This window comes from Onychomys torridus, chromosome 11 (genome assembly GCF_903995425.1).
Source record: "Onychomys torridus chromosome 11, mOncTor1.1, whole genome shotgun sequence".
In the NCBI taxonomy this organism is placed as follows: Eukaryota; Metazoa; Chordata; class Mammalia; order Rodentia; family Cricetidae; genus Onychomys; species Onychomys torridus.
Genome location: NC_050453.1, coordinates 23791791 through 23813471, shown reverse-complemented (window position 1 = coordinate 23813471; position 21681 = coordinate 23791791). Strand labels below are relative to the sequence as shown.

The 21681-nt window shown below is 45.0% G+C and overlaps 1 protein-coding gene, 1 long non-coding RNA gene and 1 other non-coding gene across 3 annotated transcripts; all 3 read left to right on the top strand.

The window, feature by feature from the left end:
• Positions 1-2471: 2471 nt before the first annotated feature.
• Trnav-cac lies at positions 2472-2544 on the top strand. The gene has a single exon. It is a non-coding gene; the product is annotated as a tRNA-Val (tRNA).
• On the top strand, positions 2517-5675 carry LOC118593211. Its single transcript, XR_004946206.1, has 2 exons — positions 2517-3333; positions 5516-5675. It is a non-coding gene; the product is annotated as an uncharacterized LOC118593211 (long non-coding RNA).
• A 12249-nt stretch (positions 5676-17924) lies between these two features.
• Positions 17925-20848, top strand: Cfap126 (cilia and flagella associated protein 126). Its single transcript, XM_036202767.1, has 5 exons — positions 17925-17970; positions 18927-18989; positions 19176-19256; positions 19836-20012; positions 20446-20848. Exons 1-5 carry the CDS (start codon positions 17944-17946, stop codon positions 20653-20655), a joined length of 558 nt encoding a protein of 185 aa, XP_036058660.1. The 5' UTR covers positions 17925-17943; the 3' UTR covers positions 20656-20848.
• The last annotated feature ends 833 nt before the right edge of the window (positions 20849-21681 follow it).

Here is a 21681-nt window from a genome sequence, read left to right as displayed (position 1 = left end):
TTAAAGAGTTTGGCTTATAGTTAAGGCTGGCCACAATCTGGCTTGAGCTAATTTTTAAAAGTATTTACATTGTAAAATAAAAATGAATCTAGGAGGTTAGAAACATCTTTAATCTCACCTCATGGGAGGCAAAGGCAGGCATAGTCTATATATTAAGTTCCAGGACAGCCAGGGCAACATGGAGGGATCCTGCTTCAAAACAAAACAAAAAGGTAGGTCAAGATGAACCAGGATAACAACTGGGAAATAGTGAATACTGTGTAGGCATTAAATGCTGTAATTACACAGGTAAAATTCAAACTATCAAGTTCGTTTATTGTGTAACTAAAAATATGTTAGGGGTGTGTGTGTGTGTGTGTGTGTGTGTGTGTGTGTGTGTGTAGAGAGAGAGAGAGAGAGAGAGAGAGAGAATTTTGCCTACATAGGCCAGAAGAGGGTGTTGGATCACCTGGGACTAAGGTTACAAACACTGTGAACCACCACCATGTGGTTGCTGGGAATTAAACTCTGACACTCTGGAAGAGCAGTCAGTGTTGTTAAGGACTGAACTATCTCTCCAGCCCTATTTTTTTTAGGGTTTTAAAATTTTCTCTACATAGAATGACATTAAATAGTAAGTAGACAACAATCTATTATAAAAGCAAGTAGTCGTGGCTATTAAGAAAAAAGCTGAGAAGTTCACTTCCTTTAACAGTACTTCTTTTCCTAGCCTTCTACATTATTATTTGAATGGGCCTGGAAATATATCTGGTGGGTCCTGGTACCAGGAGGTAAGCTGAATTTCTTATATGCATTTGAATACTGGTAATTAAATGTCCTTGTTAAATTAGGTTTTCTAGAGGAACAGAATGGATGGAATGCATGTAGAGGTGTGATTTATTGGGTGGGCTTACCTAGTAGGGCCTCCTAATCCAACATTTGCAAGCTGGAAAAGCAGAGGCCCAACAGCCCAAGTCGCCAACCACGGGTGCTTTGAAGAACTAAGAGAGCCTTGGTTGTTTTGTTAGTGCTGGACAAGAGAACATTTGAGTCCGTCTAGACTTTATGGAGCTCCCCGCCCCCCACCCCCCACCCCCCACCCCCGCCCCGCTTCTACCTAGGATTGTGAGAAAACGTGTCCCCCTTATTCTATTAAGTGTCTTCATGTGATAAAGTCTCTAGTAGTTGCCCCTTAGCACCGCTGAGGGCTCTTCACATTTTACACAGCCTCCACCCTCAGGCACTGTCCCCCTGGTCTTCTCACATACAAGGACTTCCCACTCAGCCTTCCTTTCTCACTCATCCTCCAGCCCACCTTCTGCTCCAGATTCTCACCGCCTTCCCCTCCTTCCATCGTAGCCATGCCAAACGTACTCACCCAGTTTTTCACTTTCATGACATCTAGGGGCAGCATAAGTGCCTGCTGGTCTCAAAAGTTTTGCTGCAGAAACAAACCACCGCCACCACCAACAACCAAAGTTTCCCATTATGTACTGTGGCTATTTTAGTTTATTTTAATTTGTTTTAAGGGGTGGGAGAGGCTCGTTCCCTTCGGTTACCTTGGCCGGGAAAGGCGTTGCTGCTGAAGACGTCGTGGACATTAATATTGCCTTACAACAGGGGACGAAGACCATCCTCATCCACCATGGCCTACCTAGCACGTGGAATTCACCAAGTTTCCTAAGCCCTAGACAAGCTTGCACCCAATTTGTGAAGAGCCTGTAAACTGGAGGGAGACCTTAGTGCTGAGTACTGAATCAACCGAAGGTGATGGTAAAAAAAAAAAAATAATTTAAAAAACAAAAAAACTAGGGGAATGGGCAGGCCTCTGCGAAACCGACCCGAAGGGAAACCCGATAAAGCGGCCGGTCAGGTGCAGTTGTTCAGTGGTTAAGTACTAAGGTCAAGAATGTCATCGAAGAGTACTTCAAATGCTAGAAATGAACAAATATACATTTTGACTCATTTAAAAGAAGAGGAGGAGGAGGAGGAGGAGGAGGAGGAGGAGGAGGAGGAGGAGGAGGAGGAGGAGGAGGAGGGGAATGCCTGAAAATGTTTTCTACTTAGGTTCAGGACAAACGTAAGATGCATTTTCATTGTTTCGGGCCTGAGCTTGTGGCGTCCTTCATGCCAAAGCCCTCACCTGAGTGGCTTCCTGCCTGAAGTCGGCTCCATTTTTCTCTAATCCCTCGGCACAGCAGATGCTGGGCGCCAGAGGGTGCCCTAGACTCATGAGCCAGGCATTTCCAGATCCTCAGGACCTGGAAAACTGGGTGTTTACGGAAGCCTGGAGCTCTTCCCATGACCTCGGGGTCCTGGCCTTAATCTCGCTGGCCGTTTTCTTCGGTGGTACCATCGTATCTCCACGGGTGAAAGTCATCTAACCTCAGAGTGGAACCTGCCTGATTGACTGGGCTGAATTTAAGAACGAGTCAGAAAACAATAAAGTCACTCTAAATGTAACTTGCTTATAAGAGGTTCATGAGCAGCTAGTTTCCGTAGTGTAGTGGTTATCACGTTCGCCTCACACGCGAAAGGTCCCCGGTTCGAAACCGGGCGGAAACAGCAGCCGTCTACTTTTCTTTTTTGTCCTTTCACCCCTACAGAAGGATCAAAAGAATTTAAAGTGAGAACCCACGGAAGGATCTAACCAATTCACAGTGAGATCCCACGTCTCCTGGTTCCTACGAGGATCGGAACGTCGCAGTTATAATTAGCGAAGGCAGAGTAGTGGTGACGAAGCGTTCCTCCCAGGGTGACACTTGGGATGGATTTTGTTTCTGCAGCGAGAGGTCCGCAGGTTCTTGTGTTGCCCTGCAGCTTCTGGATCGCGTCTTCCAGAAGGCACTGTGGACTTCCAGAAACGGCTGCTCAGTGCGCGGAGTCGTCAGTTCTGACTTCTGCCCCCGGAAGGGCTCTGATCTCTTCAGCGGGGATTGCCTCATGCTCCTCTCCTCCAGTGTTTATAACCTGTACTGAGATCCAAACCCCCTCCCCGTGATTTTTTTTTTTTTTTAAATCTCGCTTTATAATGCGGTATCATTAACCTGCATGTAGCAGAGACGCTCCCATCTCTATTATTTACACCTGCCTCTGCTGTGCGTGGTTTAAGATGTCACCGTCCAGTTCTTGGACATGAAAATTCTTCTTCCTCTCTCCCTCTCTCCAGTCTCTTTCCACGAGGAATCTTAAGGCCCTTGATTCTAAGTCAGACTGAAAGATTATAAAAAATTATTTTCTAGGGCCAGAAGGAAAATAATTGGGTCAGCTGTGGAGATCTCTTGCAGAGGACCCAGGTGGGCCACAACCACACAGAACTCCGGTTCCTGAGGACCTGACACCTCCGTCCTGCAGGTGGGTGGTATACATACACACACGGAAAAATAAGTTTAAGGAGCTGAGCAGTGGTGTTGCACGTCCTTAATCCCAGCACTCAGGAGACAGAGAGGTAGGCAGACCTCTGAGTTCTAGAGTGAGTTCCAGGACAGCCACGAGTACACAGAGAAACTCTATCTCAAAATAATTAGAATGTTTATAGAAAAAATAATCCCCATGGCAGTCAATAACGTGCTTGCTTGTAGGCGTGGAACCTCGAGTTCAGATTCCCAGCACTCTCTAAAAAAGCCACAGCTGTCACCTGGGAGCTCCAGCATGTTGGCTTAGCAAGCATCCGGGTGACTATCCGCTGCATGCTCTTTGTTCTTCCTCTGGAGCTCAGGACAGCCTGCTTCCGACTTTGGAGGGAACTCTGGCTGCCTCAACCAGACTTCCCTAGTCCCATTTAGTTGTTTATTTATTTGTTTGTTTGTTTGTTTGTTTTGCTTGTTTATTTTGCTTGTTTATTTTGCTTGTTTGTTTGGTTTTTCAAGACAAAGTTTCTCAGTGTAGTTTTGGTGCCTGTCCTGGATCTCGCTCTGTAGAACTCACAGGGATCCGCCTGCCTCTGCATCCCTGAGTGCTGGGATTAAAGGTATATGTGCCATCGCTGCCTGGCCTCCTTTATTTATTTTTAATGCATGTGAATAGGTGTTTTGCCTGCATATATGTCTGTGCACTACATGCAATACAGTGCCCTCAGAGACCAGAAGAAGGCATTGGATCCTCTAAAACTGGAGTTACAGACACTGGAGCTGCCGTGTGGGTGCTGGGAACAGAACCCAGTCCCATGGAAGAGCAACCAGGCAAACAGTACTCTAATATAACTTTTTCTTCTTCTTCTTCTTCTTCTTCTTCTTCTTCTTCTTCTTCTTCTTCTTCTTCTTCTCCTCCTCCTCCTCCTCCTCCTCCTCCTCCTCCTCCTCCTCCTCCTCCTCCTCCTCCTTCTTCTTCTTCTTCTTCTGACAGGTTCTTACTATGTAGCTCTGGCTGGCCTGGAATTCCTTATGCACACCAGGAAGGCCTCAAATTCACAGAGATCTGCTTGCTTCTGCCTCCCTACTGTTGGGAATAAGGGTGTATGCTACTCTGCCTGGATAATTTTTACTTTTGCTCTCTATATATACTTAAAAATTCACTCATCCAAATCTAAAGAATGATACAGAACTCAGGGTCATACTGTAGTACATACTGGCCTTGAACTCAAGGTGATACTCCTGCCTCGGCCACCTGACTTTTTGTTTTGTATATCTTTTTTCAAAATTATTTATTTAGGGGTTGGGGATTTAGCTCAGTGGTAGAGCACACTGGGTCCTCAGCTCCAGAAAAAAAAAATTATTTAATGCAAAGAATGTGATGGTCTACTCTCATCTTCAGGGCAAAACACTCTGGAACAGAGTGAAAACCACATCCTGGGAATCGGAAGTCAGAGCTCACCATTGTGCTGGCATTCTGAGTCTGCCCATCACCCCGAGTTCCATTAAGGGTGGATGAGGACTGAGCTGCAATTTGACCTTGACCCTAACCTCTAACCAGACCCTGACCTTGACCCATCGTGTTAGGCAAAATAACACCTCCCCCCAATGTATCCATATGTTAAGCCGTGAATATGCTGCTTCATATGGTACTATGGATTGGATGTGGTTTAAGTGTGTCCCACCCAAATGTCTGTGTGCTAGAAGCTTGGTCCCCGTTGTGGCTGTACTGAGGTGGTAGAAGCATTAAGAAGTAGCCCTGATAGGGCTAGAGAGACAGCTCAGTGGTTAAAAGCTGCTCTTCCAGAGGATCCAAGCGCTCACATCGAAACTCATCCCATCCCCTCTTCTGGCTTCCCTGAGCACCAGACAGCTGCTTGGTGCGTAGACATATGCATGCAGGCAGGCAAAGCACCCATACACATAAAAATAAATTAAAAATAAAAAAATAAAAGTAGGGCCCAATAAGTAAGTTAATCCATATATCACAACTGCATTCCTGCACGTAAGTGTGCACTAGACAGACAGACACACACACACACACACACACACACACACACACACACACACACATACATACATACAGCTAGTGGAAGCTAGTAGAAGGTGCCCAGATCACTGGAGTTGCTTTTATCATCAATGTAGCTCTTGAATAAAGTTGTTTTGTTTTGTTTTGTTTTTTTAAGTCTGGCCCCTCAGTTCCCTGGGCTTCCTGATCACCGGATCTCTCTCCATCTGTCTCCTCTCTCACCATGAGGTCCTCACCAGAGAAGGAACACAGGACAGCACTTGATATTGGACCTTTGGCCTCCAAATGAGAGCTAAATAAAATTCGTTTTGTACCCATTATGGTATTTTCTTTTCTTAACAGACAATGTGATAATACACACAGCATGGAGCACAGACTTGGAGGTGGAAGATTTCTTGAGGCTGGTTTTTGCAGATAGGCCGGCCCATCTACCAGGAAGAAAGCAAGTTAGCGGCTGTAACAACTAGTTAACAACGGAGGCCAACCGAAAACAGAGGGACGTTGTGTGTGGTGGCTTCCCAGACAAGTTTGGGGCTGGCCTGGGTTGCAATACATTTCTAGAAAGCATGAGACCAAACTGGGGACCTGAGGCCTTGCAGACCACTTGGCCCATCCCCACTTTCCGGTTTCTTCTCCGGGGCGCAGACTGCCCCGCCTCATCCCCTGGCCGCCCCGCCTTCCTGCCCGGTCCCACGGTCTCAAAAGAGCTTTCCGGGTAGTCCAGCGTGAGTCAGGGGAAGGGGAGGGGGTTGGGGGTTGAGCTCATTTCTGGACAGTGGGGACCGGATGTGACTCTCGGGGGCCACACACTTACGGGAGGAGAGCGGAGCAGAGAAAGGACAGCTCCTGCCCTCTCTGTGGCCAGGGCAGTGACCAGGACAACCCCAAGCCTTCGCAAGGGAAATGGGCACTTTCGTTCCAACTGAGTTCCCGTCACTCCTGCCTAATCGCCCCACCCCCACCCCCACCCCCACCCCCCACCCCCACCCCAGACAAAGTTTCATCTGGGTAGCTCTGAAGTCAAGGCTAGCCTCGAACTCAGAAATCAACCTGCCTCAGTTTGAGTGTGTAATTGCAATGGTGCACCCCACCCCCACCCCCTGTCTGGCTCAATAGTTGAAGAGTTAACTTTGGAAGATTATCTTTCTTTTTTTTGGCGGGGGGGAGATTATCTTTCACTAAGTAACTTTCAAATGTTTTTTGTTTTGTTTTGTTTTGTTTTGGGGGGGGTCTTTTTTTTTTCTTTTTCTTTTTTGTATACATTTTTGTATTTCAAGACAGGATTTCTCTGTACTCTGTAGACCAGGCTGGCCTCGAACTCAGAGATCTGCCTGCCTCTGCCTCTGCCTCCCGAAAAGTTTCAGAATCTTTAATCTACTAATGTGAACTTTGAAATCATAATTGTTTGTTTTCCATTTACTTTGTATCAGACTAATTTACAGTGCCATCAAATCCTTGTAATCAGCTTAGGGGATAACCACCATCATTAAAATGTTATACATCAAGAACAGTTATAGACATACTTGTGATCCCATTCCATTAAGTGATGGCCTAGGTCCAAACCCTGGCCATTTACACTGATGTCCACAAATTCCTTTTTACACTGGAGTGCCATTCTGTTTTCAGTTCTCAACCTTTGGGGGTCAAAACAACCTGTTCATCGGCATCATCTATCAGATATCCTGCACATCTGATATTTACAATTCATAACAGTAACAAAATTACGATTATGAAGTAGCAATGAAAATAATTTTATGGTTGGGAGTCACCACAACATGAGAAACTGTATTAAAGGGTCTCAGCAGTAGCAAGGTTGAGAATCCCTAATTTAAAATCTGTTCTACACAGCCAGTGGCGCACACCTTTAATCCCATCACTTGGGAGGCAGAGGCAGGTGGATTGCTGAGAATTCCAGGCCAACTTGGGCTACATAGCAAGCTTCAGTATAGCCAGGACTAGAGAGACCCTGTTTCCACAGAGAGGTGGGAGTGAGGAAATGGACAGGTTTGTGTGCCAAGAGGATAGGAAGACGCTTATGGGGATACGGGAAAGAGTTGGGCTGAAGAATTGAAGATTCCAATCAAGAACTGTAGGGCTGGGCATGGTGGCATATGCCTTTGATCCCAGCATTCAGGGGGCAGAGGCAAGTGGATCAAGACCAGCCTGGTCTATACCGTGAGTTTCAGGATAGTCATAGGTACATAATAGAGAGCATCTGTCTTTAAAAAAAAAAAAAAAGTACTGCAAACACAATTCACAACATTTACTTAAGGCATTATGACCCTTCCCATCTGTGGAGAGACAGTGTTCCAGGACTCTCACCAGAAACCCTGATGGCTCCTCTAGAACAACCTAAGCAACCGTTCCTAAGCAACTGTTCCTAGAGATACAACTTCGGGTATATATGGCTTATGTTGAGACACTTATTTGTGACACTCCCTGGAGGAGCCCATACGAACACTTTAGGATGTCTTATTCTTTCTCACCTCTCTTTCTTTTAATCTTTGTGTTTAAAATCTCTGTTTGAAATGTTCTTCAGGAGCTGGAGAGATGTCAAGTACTGATGCTTATCCTCTTGCCTGCACCTCCTGAGTGCTGGTATTGATTCTAGGTATAGACAACCTCCTTGTTTAATACAGGCTCAAGTATAGCCATTGAAGGATACACAGAGGAGCTTAGGAAAAAGACAGGACACAGCTTACAAACCTGAGCGTGGGTACAGGCTTCTCAAAAGACTGTAGTCACTGAATAACTAACTTCCAGTCATTACCTTGCATCTTGGCTATTTCTGTCTACTCACTTGCTCACTTGAGCAATGGAGTCTGTATCTCCTTGGGAGAAACTGACTAAGAAAGAAACAACACCAGTTTTATTAGACGAAGTGACACATCTTCCTCTTAATTCTCTCGGGATGCACTTAGAATCCACCATCCTGGACATGAGAAGTAAAACGCCCTGATGGTAACATAGCTAAATAAAATCAATTAAAAAAAAAAAAAGACACTTTCTGAGAAGCCACATGTTCGTGATCCTGCTTACAACCTCAGCTAAGATGCAGCCAACACCCTGTTTTTCCCCTTCGTAGGCAAGGGGTCTTGGAGGACACCGGGAGACAAGCATGCTGGGGTCTGAGATAGGGGAAAGGGACGACCTGCTTCCAGAGCCAGCTTCCTAGTGAGCTCAAAAACACAAGACAAATGACCAGTGTAATGCACATTACAACCAGCACAATTCAGTCACACGAGTGAGCAGTTCCAGATGATTCCAGCCCCCGAGGTATCACCAACCTCGAGCCTCTCTGTCTTCCCAGTGATTTTTATTTGGGGCAGAGAAAAGCCATCCCCACTGTACCCCTCTACCCTTTTTCTTTAAACAGAGTTTAGCTACATAGCCCAAGCCTGGAACTTGAAAATTCCCCCTTCTACCTCCTGCTTTCAGGTTTCTTTAAATGTCCTTTATTTATTCCGTTGTTGTTTTTTTGGTTTTTTTTTTTTGTTGTTGTTGTTGTTGTTTTTTGGGGTTTTTTTGTTTGTTTGTTTTTTGAGACAGGGTCTCTATATACAGCCCTGGCTGTCCTGGAACTTGCTATGAGGACCAGGCTGGCTTTGTATTTATTTTTTTAAAGTTATACGGGCTCCCTGCTGGCAAAGTCCTGAAGTATTACAAGATACCATATTGTGTATTAGTTATTTTGAAATAGGGTCTTACTGTATAGCTTCGGATGGCCTGGACCTTGATATGTAGGCCAGGCTGGCCTCAGATTCACAGAGATCCTCTTGGTTCTGCCTATGGAGCACTGGAATTAAGATATGTGTGATACCACATATGTTGAGGGTGGTTTGTTTGTTTTGTTTATGTTTTAAAGATATGAACAGGCTCAAAAAACCAAATTAAGATATAGAAATTGATATACTTACTTCATAAAATAGATTTAGCATTTTGCTTTTATTTGTCCCGCTCAAGAATAGTTAAGAAATTGAAAGGCCAGGTGTAGTAGCCATACCTGTACCTGCAGTGTTTGGGATATAGAAGCAGGAAGATCAAGCGCATTGTCAGCTACATACTGAATTTGAGGCTAGCCTAAGTTTCATAAGAGATGGCTCAGTGGTTGAGGACATGCTGGGAAACCACAAGGGCCTAAATTCAAACCCCAGCACCCATAACAAGCTGGGTCTTATGTACATCTATGACCCCAGTGCTGCAGTGGGCAGAGACGGCAGAGTTGGGGCTTAATGCCTGCCAGTCAGGAAGAGACTCTGCCTCAAAGGAATAAGGTAAAGAACAATACAAGAGGGCGTCCCGATATACTCTTTTGTCCTCTGCAGGAGACATTCCAAATAATTGGAAAAGCAAATCTTTAAAAAGTGTGTGTGTGTGTGTGTGTGTGTGTGTGTTTTGCACATGTATGTGGAGGTAAGAAGATAATTTACAGGAGTCAGCTCTCTCTTTCTACCATATGGATTCCAGGGATCAAACTCAGGTTGTCAGGCAAGTGCCTTTACTCATGTAGCCATCTCACTGGCCCAGGAAAAGCAATTTCTAAAACAAATTAAAAATATTGATCTCAGTGATAGAGTTCTGCCTAGCATGCACTACACCTGGGTTCAATCCCTGGTACTTACAAAATAAATAAAAATAATAAAATAAATAAATAAATAACAATAAAAATAATCTCAACTGCTAAGATTAAAGGTGTGTGCCACCATGCCCAGCAGTTTCTGAAATTTTTAGAAAATGGTAGAAATGGTTTGTGAAGATAAAGAAGAGAAAGGCATTTCTGAGAGCAGACGTGAGCCTGGGCGCTCAGCAGGCCCCGGGCTCTAAGGCCAGTATTGGTGAAATTATTAAGGCCACTCCACGTAGTTAAAAGGGAGGTGTATTTTGTGGGGTAACTTACAAATGAAGGGATAGGTTGTAGGGTCTGGCAAAGGTATGATGCAGTCTGGCGGTGTTCTCTGGAGAATTCTGCTCGGTCTACCTCCAGCGTCCAGGGTTCCAGAAACAAGAGAGACCTCTCCTCTTGATCCTGGGTCTTCTGTTTCCTCCCTCAGCCCTGCCTTGTGGGCGTGACCATTACCTAAGCCTCAATGGGGGTTGGAACTTCCAGGCCAAGGCTGGGATGGCTACCTACTACATCTCCCCGTTTTTGTCTAAATAAGAAAGTTCTAACCTAATACAAGACTATATACAAAGAAATGGTTATCAAATATTGTCCAGGAGTAATGAGGGATAATGACCTAGATAAGTTGGAATTACAATAAATGTAAACAATATCAAGCAAAAAAACACATACTGAAATCCAGGGAAGTCTAGAGCGTGGGTAGGTGGCATGTTATAAAGATCATTCCAGGTGTCCTATCCTAAAGGACCTGAGTCTAATACTTAATATATTCTATCTAAGATATTATATATGTATATATACTAAGTTGTAACTATAACTGCTAGTCTTCAACTTCACCAAAGACATGAGAAGGAATATAATAATACCTGAGAAATGGGAGAAGGACGCAAGCAACTTTCGGAAGTCTTGCAAGAGTATACAGAGACTGCTGGCAGCCTGGACAGTCATAAAATATTTCTCAGCATCATTGGTGCATTCAAATTGGCTACAGGCCTAGAGTATCTGACAGACCATTTTCAGAAGCAGGAATTCTGAAAGACCATCTTACCCTGTCTTGGCAGAGTACAGTGGTTGCTTTCCTTGTGTCCCGCTTGTCCAGAAAGGACAGCATTTGTACTGTCAGCAGTTGAGGCAAGGGCAGTTCTTTGCCCAGTAGGCCATTTTGTGCCAAGAAGACAAACTTTCAAATGGAAATGTCTTAGAAGCCCAACATTCTCTCAGGATCAAATTGGTGCTGCCAGGAGCAATTGTGTCTCACCTTAACAGAATTTTAAGTTATTTAAATGACATATTCTCTAGGTCCATGAAGTGTTTGAAGATTACCTGTCCAGCTGACCTATGCATTTATAAATCTGGATAACCTAACTAACATAATTATAGAGATGACAAGCATAGGTGACAATAACTCTATAAGTCTTATCTACCTAAACAACCTAAGGACTAAGGCTTTATATAAATAAGGCAAACAGTCTGTAAGCAAATGTTCAGTAAAAGGACAATGACTTTAAATTGTGACAATACACAAAATATCTTTAACAGAGGTAGGAATGTATAGTGCAATATGCAATATGATAATAATCCTAAATATATATCAGTATACAGAATATCTTAAACAGAAGTAGAACATACATATAGTATGACAGATATAAATTCACATTTGTATCATATACAAATATTTCAAATAAGAGTAAAAATATGTGTACATTATAACAAACATAGTTCTGTATTTGTATCAATTTACAAATTATCTTTAATAGGAATATAAAAAGTTTGTATTTGTATCAACATATAAGAATTCATAACAGTGCAAATTATCTAAGGCTACTCACGACAGGCCAGTGTCTGTGATTCTTAGATGTTAACTCACCTGTTCACACTTGATGCCTGGACTGATTTCTTAAGCTGATTTTCTATTTTTAAAAATCTATTTCATGTAATGTCTTCAATTAAAAAAGTCTTCCTCTCAACGGAGTGTGTCATTGCGCACACTTGTAATCCAACCCCATTGCTGGAGATGGAGGCAAGAGGACCTGGAATTCAAGGCCAGGCTCTGCTGCAGGAGAAGTTCAAGGTCAGTCTGAGTACATGATATCTCTGAAATATATATTCCTTTAGTTTATGCCATCTCTTCTCCTTTTTTCTAGGGTAGTTTGGTTAGGAAAACTACCGGTTTTTTTGCTATTGTTCACACACACACACACACACCACGAGAAATAGAGATGGATAGAGAGAGAGACAGAGAGAGAGACACAGAGAGAGAGAGAGAGAGACACACACACACAGAGAGAGAGAGAGAGAGAGAGAGAGAGAGAGAGAGAGAGAGAGAGAGAGAGAGAGAGAGACAGAATGAATAGTGGTCTCCATTAGGGGGTGCCCTCATCTCAGAAAAGAAAATTAACATAGCTTTTGAACTTAGAGGTTCTTTGGAGCTGAAACTTTCACATTTGTAGCCATGCATCATTTCTAGCCTATTGTGTCCAAAACTGCTTCAGTTTTTATGGGGAAATCTACAAAATCCAGATCTCCACTCCAGCACCTATTTACCATCTGGACCAGTGGGGTAGCATGCCGAGCTTCTTGGAACCACTTGAGAGAAATCTTGGAGGGCTGTTAACATAACTAGAGATAATGGTTCAGATGGCCCAAACTGTGTGGTAGGGGAAATAGATGCTTAAGTCTTTAACAATAACTGCTTACTCATCATTTCTTGGCTTCATATTTTTGCTGTGTGTGTGTGGGGGGGCATTAAAAGTTCAAGATGCACACGCCTGCCACAGCCTCTCAGAAGTGCTTAGATCACAGTTGTGAGCCACAGCACACAAAGTCAGAACAATAGAGGGAAGATCAGCATGGCCCCTCCGCAAGACTGCCACACCAAACATGAAGCATTCTGTATTTGAAAAAGAAAAGCTCACATTTCAAGCCGAGTGTGGTTTCAAGCTGTGCACATGTACAGCTCCAGCACTCAGAGGGTAGAGGCAGGAGGATCCAAAGTTTAAGGTCATCTCTAGCCCACAGCTACACAGGGAACTGAGCCAGCCTAGACTGTGAATTAGTATGGAGTGCTGTGTTACTTGGAGAGCTAATCACTCTAGCAAACCTTTGAGGTCGGCCTCAAATTTGCTCGGCTCGTTTGTAGGGGTTCTGTTTTGTTTGTTTTCTGAGATGCTGGGGATTGAACCCAGGGCACTGCACACCATACACAGCTGCTCTAAGCTCCAAGCCCAGACCTGCTGAAGGACTTTCATAGGTGGTTCAAGGATGAAATGTCTGTGGAAGTTAGCCAAATCTGACTCTTTGATTCTACAACCTCGTTTCCTAATGTATGCTACAGACACGCTCACATACAAAATGACTCCCAAACAGAAGCATCGCTGCCTTGTCTCTGTGAAGTCGTGGAGAAGCCTCCCTGTTCGGCATACAAAGCTGATGAGCTGTGTATGCATCATCAGGGTGGTGCACACACAGTTAGGAAAAGAGTCATGTAATAGTACACATGCACATAGTTTTCTGTTTTGTTTTGAAACAGAATCTTACTCTGTAGTTCAAGCTTGCCTCAAACCTATAGTAATCCTCCTGCCTCAGTCTCAAGTGCGTCGAAGGTACAGTCCTAAGTCACCATGCCTAGCTTGATTTTTTGTTTTTAAAAGTTTTTATTTATTCATTTTTGTTTTGCTTGTGTGTGTGTGTGTTGTTCTCTTCTATATATATATATACATAAAATATTTGAAAAATTACATGAAAACTGATAACTAGTTCTAACAGTATTGATTTATCTTTTTTTTTTTTCTCCCTGGACAGGGTTTCCCTGGCTGTCCTGGACCTCGACCTACAGACCAAATTGGCCTCAAACTCAGAGGTCCACCTGGCTCTGCCTCCTGGGTGCTAGGGTTAAAGGCGTGTATCCTCACTGTTGACTAGATTTATCTATTTAATTAGTTTCTTTTAGAGAAAGGGTCTCACTATATAGTTCAGGATGGACTTGGGTGTCTTCCTGTCTTATCAACCCAAATGCTCAAACTATAAGTCTGCGCCCCTCCCCCGCATGTCCAGATCATTCTTCGGAAAACTATACAAACTGTTGACTGGTTTTTAAGACATTTTTGTTAAAGACCCTTTCATACAAAGCAAAGCACTCTCCATTTTTATTTTTGCTATTTTTCTATTATTATTTATTGTCAGACCCATATACATCTGAGGATGACCTTGAACTTCCGATCCTCCTGCCTCACCTCCCAAGCACTGGGTTACAGGCACCGCCTGATTTAGGCAGTGCTGGGAATCTAGGCCAGGCTTCCTGTTTGTGTGGCAGGCATTCTACCAACTAGAGCCACATCCCAGCCCCTTCATTGACCAGAGTCGTTGCTGTCCTTTCTGTTCTTTCCCGTTATACTGTCGGACTCTCTGAGAATAACTTGCCTCCTCTCTGGACAGTGCTCTCAGCCTGGGCGCAAATTGGCTGACCTGGTCAATTTCTGTAGTGAAGAGAGAAAGATGTTGAAGGAGAAAAGTAAAATTTCTCCTTGTGAGTGTGCTTTCCCCTCCAGATTCCTCTGTCCTTTGCGGCCCAAGGTTTTTTGTTTTTTGTTTTTTTGTTTGTTTGTTTTTTAATTTTTAATTTTTTTTCAGCACGAGGTTTTGCTTCTTACCTTGGAGAATGTTAAGTACACCTGTAATGTTCTAGGGCCCCACCCTTTCCTGTTTAACATAACCGGAATAGGTCTGTGTGTGTGTGCATGTGCACTCACGTGTGGATGTATGTGTGGATGTGTGTGTGTGGATGTGTGTGTGTGTGTGTGTGTGTGTGTGTGTGTGTGTGTTTATGCTTTCACACTCGCCTGCCATGGAGCATGTGGGGAATGGAGGAAAACTCTCGAGCTGGTTCTCTCCTCCACTCCGTGTTTCTGCCTGTCTGGAACTCTCATCAAGATGGAAGAGCACTGTGGCTCCAGATGCAGCTGGCTTTTTCATGTGGGTTCTGGAATCAAACTCAGGTCATCAGACTTGTTTGAAAGTATTTTTACCCACTGAACCATCTTGCTGGTCCCTCTGGGTATCTCTTTGTTGTGGTTTGTTTTGAGATGGGGTCTCACTGTGTAACCATGGCTGGCTTGAAACTCACTCTGTAGACCAGGTTGACCACAAACTCACAGAGATCCACTTGCCTCTGCCCCCCCCCCCCCCCACCCCATCCCCATGTGATTAAAGGTGTGCACCGCCACATCCATCCATCCCTCTGGGCTCTCTTAAGCCAATAGCAACGTTAAAATCACCAATCCCTCTTTGTATCAAATGCTTACCATGGAATGTTATGCATAGTTAATGCTCAGAGCCAGGACAGTCTTCATTTTCCATGCAAGGTTGTTGAGGCTTGGGCAGATGAACTTCCCTAAGGCCTCAGATTCTAAGCACAGCCAGAATTTTGCCCAGATAAGTTGGCTCCAGGATGGACGCTGGTGGCTGTCCTGCTTAGCTCCATGTTTACACACTGTCCACAGAGTCAAGGAAAACTGCCTCAACAGCAGGTAAAGAAGACAGAAATTCCCAGGGAAACCATGGGTGCGGAACTGTCACTTTGCCTCTTGGGGACTAAATGGATGTTCTAGGGCAGAGACAGGCCTTGGTCCTAAAATAACTTCCATCACTCTAGAGAGTAATGAGAATCACAGAAACAAAGCACACGCGTCTCCTCTCCTGTGTCACACTCCCCAGCAGCTCACTGGGAGAGCCTATATATAACAAGGGCTATTCTTACCCCATTATCTAGAAGGGTCAGGAGTGTCCTTATGCAGGGTGTGTTGGATGGGATAAAGATCTTAGGGGAAGAAAGAACTAACAATTATCTCCCCCAATTTTGAGGGCAGAGTCTCAAGTAACCCAAGCTAGCTTCAAACTTGTAACAATCCTCTTGCTTCAGCGTCCCAAATGCTGGGATTGTAGGTGTGAGTACTGCATGCAGCTTGCTTTCTTTAAATATATATATATATATATATATATATATATATATATATATATATTATTTTTAATCATATGTATGGGTTGGGATGGCTGTGTCAGAAGAGGATGTCAGAGTCTATGAAGCTATAGTTATAGGTGGTTACAAGCCATGGGTGTGGGCACCGGTGGCGCACGCCTTTAATCCCAGCACTTGGGAGGCAGAGTCAGGCGGATCTCTGTGATTTCGAGGCCAGCCTGGTCTACAGAGCGAGATCCAGGACAGGCTCCAGAGCTACACAGAGAAACCCTGCCTCGAAAAACAAACAAAAGAATGTACAAGCCATGGGTGCTGGGAAACTGAACTGTTGTCCACTGAAGAGCAGCATGAACTCTTAATCACTGAGCCATCTTTCCAGCTCCCTTCCGCCCCTTGACTCTTGTTTTTAAACCTGCTTCTATTAATTATATACTAATGGGTTTCATTGTGTCATTTTCATACATGTATCTATTCTGATCATATTTACCCTCTTATCCTCTCTTATCCCCAACTCCCAATAAACCTCCTCTGCTCCCCAATAAGTTCCCTTCCTGTGTTATTGTTGTTTGTTGAAATAAGGTCTCACTATGTGGCCCTGGCTGGCCTGGAACTTCCTATGTAGACCTGGCTGATCTCAGATTCACAGAGATACATCTGCCTCCTGAGTGCTGGGATTAAAGGCACCACCACGCCCTGGTGTGCGTGTAAGTGTGTGGATGTCCTACTGAGCTCGGAGTTGCTTGCATGAGCGGGAGGCTATTTACAGGAATATGGGCAACCTGCCCGTGGCTGGCTACAACACTAAAGGAAAAGGTCCTGCCCTCCCCCAGCAGCCATTAACTGCCACTGGCTCCACATAAAGGGTGGGGCTGTGTGAGCCCCTCCCCCAGCTGCTGTTAACTGCCTTTATTGCCCCAGAGAGGAGTGGGGCCTCCCTGAGTCCCTCCTTTATTTTTTTAAGATATGGTCCTACTATGTAACCCAGGCTGATCTTGAACTTGAGATCTTCCTGCCCCTGCTTCCTGAATATTAGGATTACAGGCATGCACAGCCATACCTGGCTCTATATAGTATCTATTTCTTTGGACAACTTTTCTTCTTTAAAAAACAAAAACAAAAACAAAAACAAAAGCTCGAGACTATGTAACTGACAAGCACTCAAACACCCCAGTAGATGAGTAGATCTGCTTAACAGAAAAGTAGATTCATCTCAGAGCGTTTCTTTAGTTTTCTAGCTCGTAGGTTTGGGCGCCATCACTAATCTCCCAAACCTAGTACTTTAGCCTTAGACTTTCATCATCCCTGTCAGGTTCCTGCCCCAGGTCCTGATTTGCCATATCCTAACTAACACCATGAACCTATCTATGTTCCTGGGTTCTGTGACTGGACAGTGCTGGAGGAGTCATTTAAGGACGAAGGACAAGACATACATTTCCTTCTGGGAGAAAACAAGTTGGAGGCTTCCTAAGCATGGTGCCTCTGTTATCTGTAAACAGTGTCTTGGCTCTGTTCAGTTCCCACTGTGCATTTACAGCATCTGGATATTTCATTCACGTTATCCTACACTGTGCAAAGCAGGTCACCTCTACAGTATGCGACGAGAGCTGATGAAGGGAAGCCAGTGGGTTGACTAAGGACTCCGCCCTGTCTCTAGTTCTCCAGTTAGTTCATTAAACCATTGTGTCTCACAAACTCAGCTCCTGGTGTCCTAAAGCTTGTTTGCATCAGTGAAGCTGTCACTCAGAGACAACCGGGAAATTCTGAAGCAGGGCTAACTTATGTTGGGGAAAGAGGGAGCTGCTTCTCAGCTCATTTAATCATGTTTATTCGGTCCTCCACACCCTAAAAGGAAAAGGAACCCGACTTTCAGAGAGAAAGGAAGGGGGCAGTGTGAGCCACAGAAGGTAGACCACCCCTGCTGATTGGGAGGTACTCCCAGAAGGCCGCTCTTCTGCAGTTGCCAGGCAACAAGTGTAAACAGGGCAGGATCATGGCCACTAACTACAGTGCCAACCAGGTAAGTGCTTGTGCTCTGCCCTAACGTTTGATTTTACCTTCCGGTTCTACCTTTGGACCTCCCCCTCCATCAGATTCCGATCCCTAAACAGATGCTGAGTGGGTTGAGGTGGGGTCTCATCTCAGAGTTGGGAGGGTCCAGGAACAAGCAAAAAGGACCTGAGTTGAGTTTGTAGAATATAAGCCAGGAGGCACTGGTTTTATTTTTACAGGCCAGAGTAAACCTTTTAGGCTTTGTAAGTCAAATAACAAAGTCATGGCTATTTACATGAAAGTTGGCCCTAATTTGTTTTGGAAAAATTGAAGCTATACTAACAGAGACAAGTGTAGAGGTACTACTCCCCAGCGATCCCGGGACTTGGGAGGCAGGAGGATCAGGTGCTCAAGGCCTCCTTGGCTATCATACTGAATCCAAAGCTAGCCTGAGCTCCACGAGACACCCCCCCACCCCCACACACACACAGACACACATATCTGACCATTGTGGTACATACCTGTAATCCCAGTTACTTAGGACAAGGAGGCAAAGTAATTACTGAAAATTTGAGGCCAGCCTGGTCTACATAGGAAATTCCAGGCCAGCCAGAGTTTGGTAATGGGACCCTGTCTACATAGTTTTGGAATTTTTTGGAGAAAACATTTTGTTCGCTTAGAATTCAAATTTTAGTGGGTTTTTTCTTCTCCTTCTTTTTCTCCTTCTCCTTCTCCTCTTCCTCCTCCTCCTCCTTCTTCTTTGTGTGTGTGTGTGTGTGTGTGTGTGTGTGTAGGGAGGCAAGGTCTTGCTACCCATCACTTAGTCCCCACTTCTTTAAAGTCTCTTCCTCCCTATATATCCCCTTGTCACAATGAGTCAGAGTTCATATAACTGTTGAGGCTTTTGGTTTTGAATTAGAACTGTCACCATTTCATGGGCTTGAAGACTCCGAGCCTCACAGGAACTCTCCTCTTTCTCCACAGTATGAAAAAGCTTTCTCACCTAAGTACCTGCAGAACTGGTCTCCTGCCAAGCCAACAAAAGAGGTATTCCGAGCTCAATGTCATCCAAGGCCAGCCAGTCTATGGTGACTGGCCTCATGGCCTCCCTGTCACCTAGCTCTCTAATGGTCCACCCTCTTCTCTCCCATGCCTGTACTCCAAGCCCCTCAGACACTGTTTGTTTCCCTCTCTCTTTGACTTCAAGTACTTCTCTTCCCACCCCCACCACAGAGAATCACTACCCATGAAGGCTACACTCAGATTATTGCCAACGATCGAGGCCATCTCCTGCCTTCAGTGCCCCGTTCCAAGGTGAGATTCCCCACGCCCATTCGTATAAAAATGGGAAGAGTTAGCCAGGTGTGGTGGCACACACCTTTAGCCCCAGCACTCAGAAGGCAGAGGCAGGAGCATCTCCGTGAGTTTGAGGTCAGCTTGGTCTACAGAGTGAGTTCCAGGCCAGCTAGGACTATATACAGAGATGCTGTCTCAAAACAACAAAAAAAGATCTGATGCATAAAAACAGAGCTACAGTCACAACATAGAAAATTGAAGTCCAATTTGTGAGTGCCCCAATGTTTTAGCTAACAGTGCTGGCTTAGCACATGGAAGTCCTGAAAATGATGAATATATAAACAATGTTTTCAGATGACAGTATTTATGCACGGGACTCTTTTATCACACTTAGCCTAAGAATGCAAAAATTTAAGTTGGAAGGAAAGGAGCTGAAAAAACAGTAACTGGCGGAAGAGAGGAAGAGGGGAGATGATCCCTTCAGATGTTTCATTTTTAAGATGCCAAAGGGACAGAATGGATGTGAGGCCAGCAAGCCCTGCCAGGCAGACACTTAGCAGCCATGAGGGTCTGTTGAGCAATTCCTTTTTCTTTTAGGCAAGTCCTTGGGGTTCCTTCATGGGCACCTGGCAAATGCCCCTGAAGGTACCACCTGCTCGGGTGACCCTGACCTCCCGCACAACGGATGCTGCTGCCTCTCTCACCAAATGGATAAAGAAGAATCCTGATCTACTCAACGCCTCTAATGGGCTGCGTCCTGAAATCTTAGGCAAGGTAGCTAGCCTTCCCATCTAACCCAAACCCCCACTGACTCCATGTCTCTTCCACCTCCAAACTGTTATGCCCTCCTTTCTCCTCCTCCCTCCTCCTCCTCCCCTTCCTCCCCCCTTCCTCCTCTCTTCCTCCAAAAGAAAAAAACAACTGTTATGCCAATCCAGCAAGGGGAGGGACCTCTAACCAATTCTGTCTTCTGCTGTCTAATCTCTAATCGCTAAGGTTTGAAGAAACAAAACAAAGCCATCTTGTTCCCTACCCCTAACCCCAGTACAAAACAGTCTTGAAGGGAAGTTAAATTTAACTATTTTTGGCCTAACCTCGACCTTCTGCCCATGCTGTAGGAAGAAAGGGAGTCAGATTCTAAGGATGACTGGGAACTATCTAGTCCTAACAAGAAATATGATCATCTTTTCCACTCTAACCTCGACAGCCCCATGACCCTGACTGTCAGAAGAAACAGAAGAAATCTGTCACCAAGACCGTACAGCAAGCAGCAAATGCGACCATAATTCCCAGCTCCCCGACTATTGACGGCGACAACGCAGATGAAACGCAAAGCTCACACCCCTCTGCAGGTCACACACCAGGTCCCCAAACTCCCATTAACTCTCCCAAGACCCTACCTGCAAGCCCGTGTTAGAATACCAAGCAGGCAGGTCCTAGTCTAGCCGAGATCCAGACATGCAAAGCTGCAGCTCTGCAGGGGAAGAGGCCGAGATGACATTTTAGGGACTGAAATAAGTAAGACCCCCCCACTGTTTTCAGAAACGTGGAGCACAGAAATGATGGGCCAGGAGTAAAGGCAAACCTGGGCAAATAAACATTGTTTGTTAAATCTTTTACTGACCTGGGTTTTCTCCTCGTTCTATGACTATCTTTTGCAATCCATAGAGGGAAGGCTGGGGAAGAGAACAGGGAAAAGGACGGCAAGTCTTTTTGTTTGTTTGCTTGTGTTTCTCGAGGCAGGGTTTCTCCATGTGGCCCTGACTGTCCTGGAACTCAATCTGTAGCCCAGGCTGGCCTAGAATTCACAGAGATTTACCTGCCCCTACCTCCGAGTGCTGGGATTAAAGGTGTGCACTACCATCACCTGGCAAACAGGTCTTTATTAAGAGTGTCAGTTACACTTCAGGACTGGTTAAGAGGAAGCTAGCCATCTTTCCGGCACTGGTTAAGTTGAATGCCCTTGCTGAGTCTAAAGCCAAAGGTGCTTCCCCATGAACACTGACAACCTGGAAGACAGCCGATTCAAGCTGGAGGAACTCTGCACAACCTCCCAAGATAGTCAGCACAGTCCTGTGATTCCAGCTACTTGGGGTGACTGAAGCAGGAAGGTCATCAGTTCAAGGTCTGCCTGGCCTTAACTTGGTAAGGCCTGTCTCAGAATAATAAAATAATAATACCAAACAGTGGGGGCTGGGGCTATGGCTGTGCTTGCCTAGCATGAATGAGACCCTAGGTTCAATCCCTAGCCCCACAAAAGACTTTCCCAGGGCCTGTCTAGAGAAAAGGGGGAAGTGACTACTGGGGATCAGGATAGAGATGGCCGAGAGCAGAGGATGGTGGTAACACGCAATCAGGGGGCAGACAAGATCACACCAGCTGAAGGCAGCCTGGGTTAAAGTTCTAGGCCAATCAGGAATGCATGGTGAGGCCCTTTCTCAAA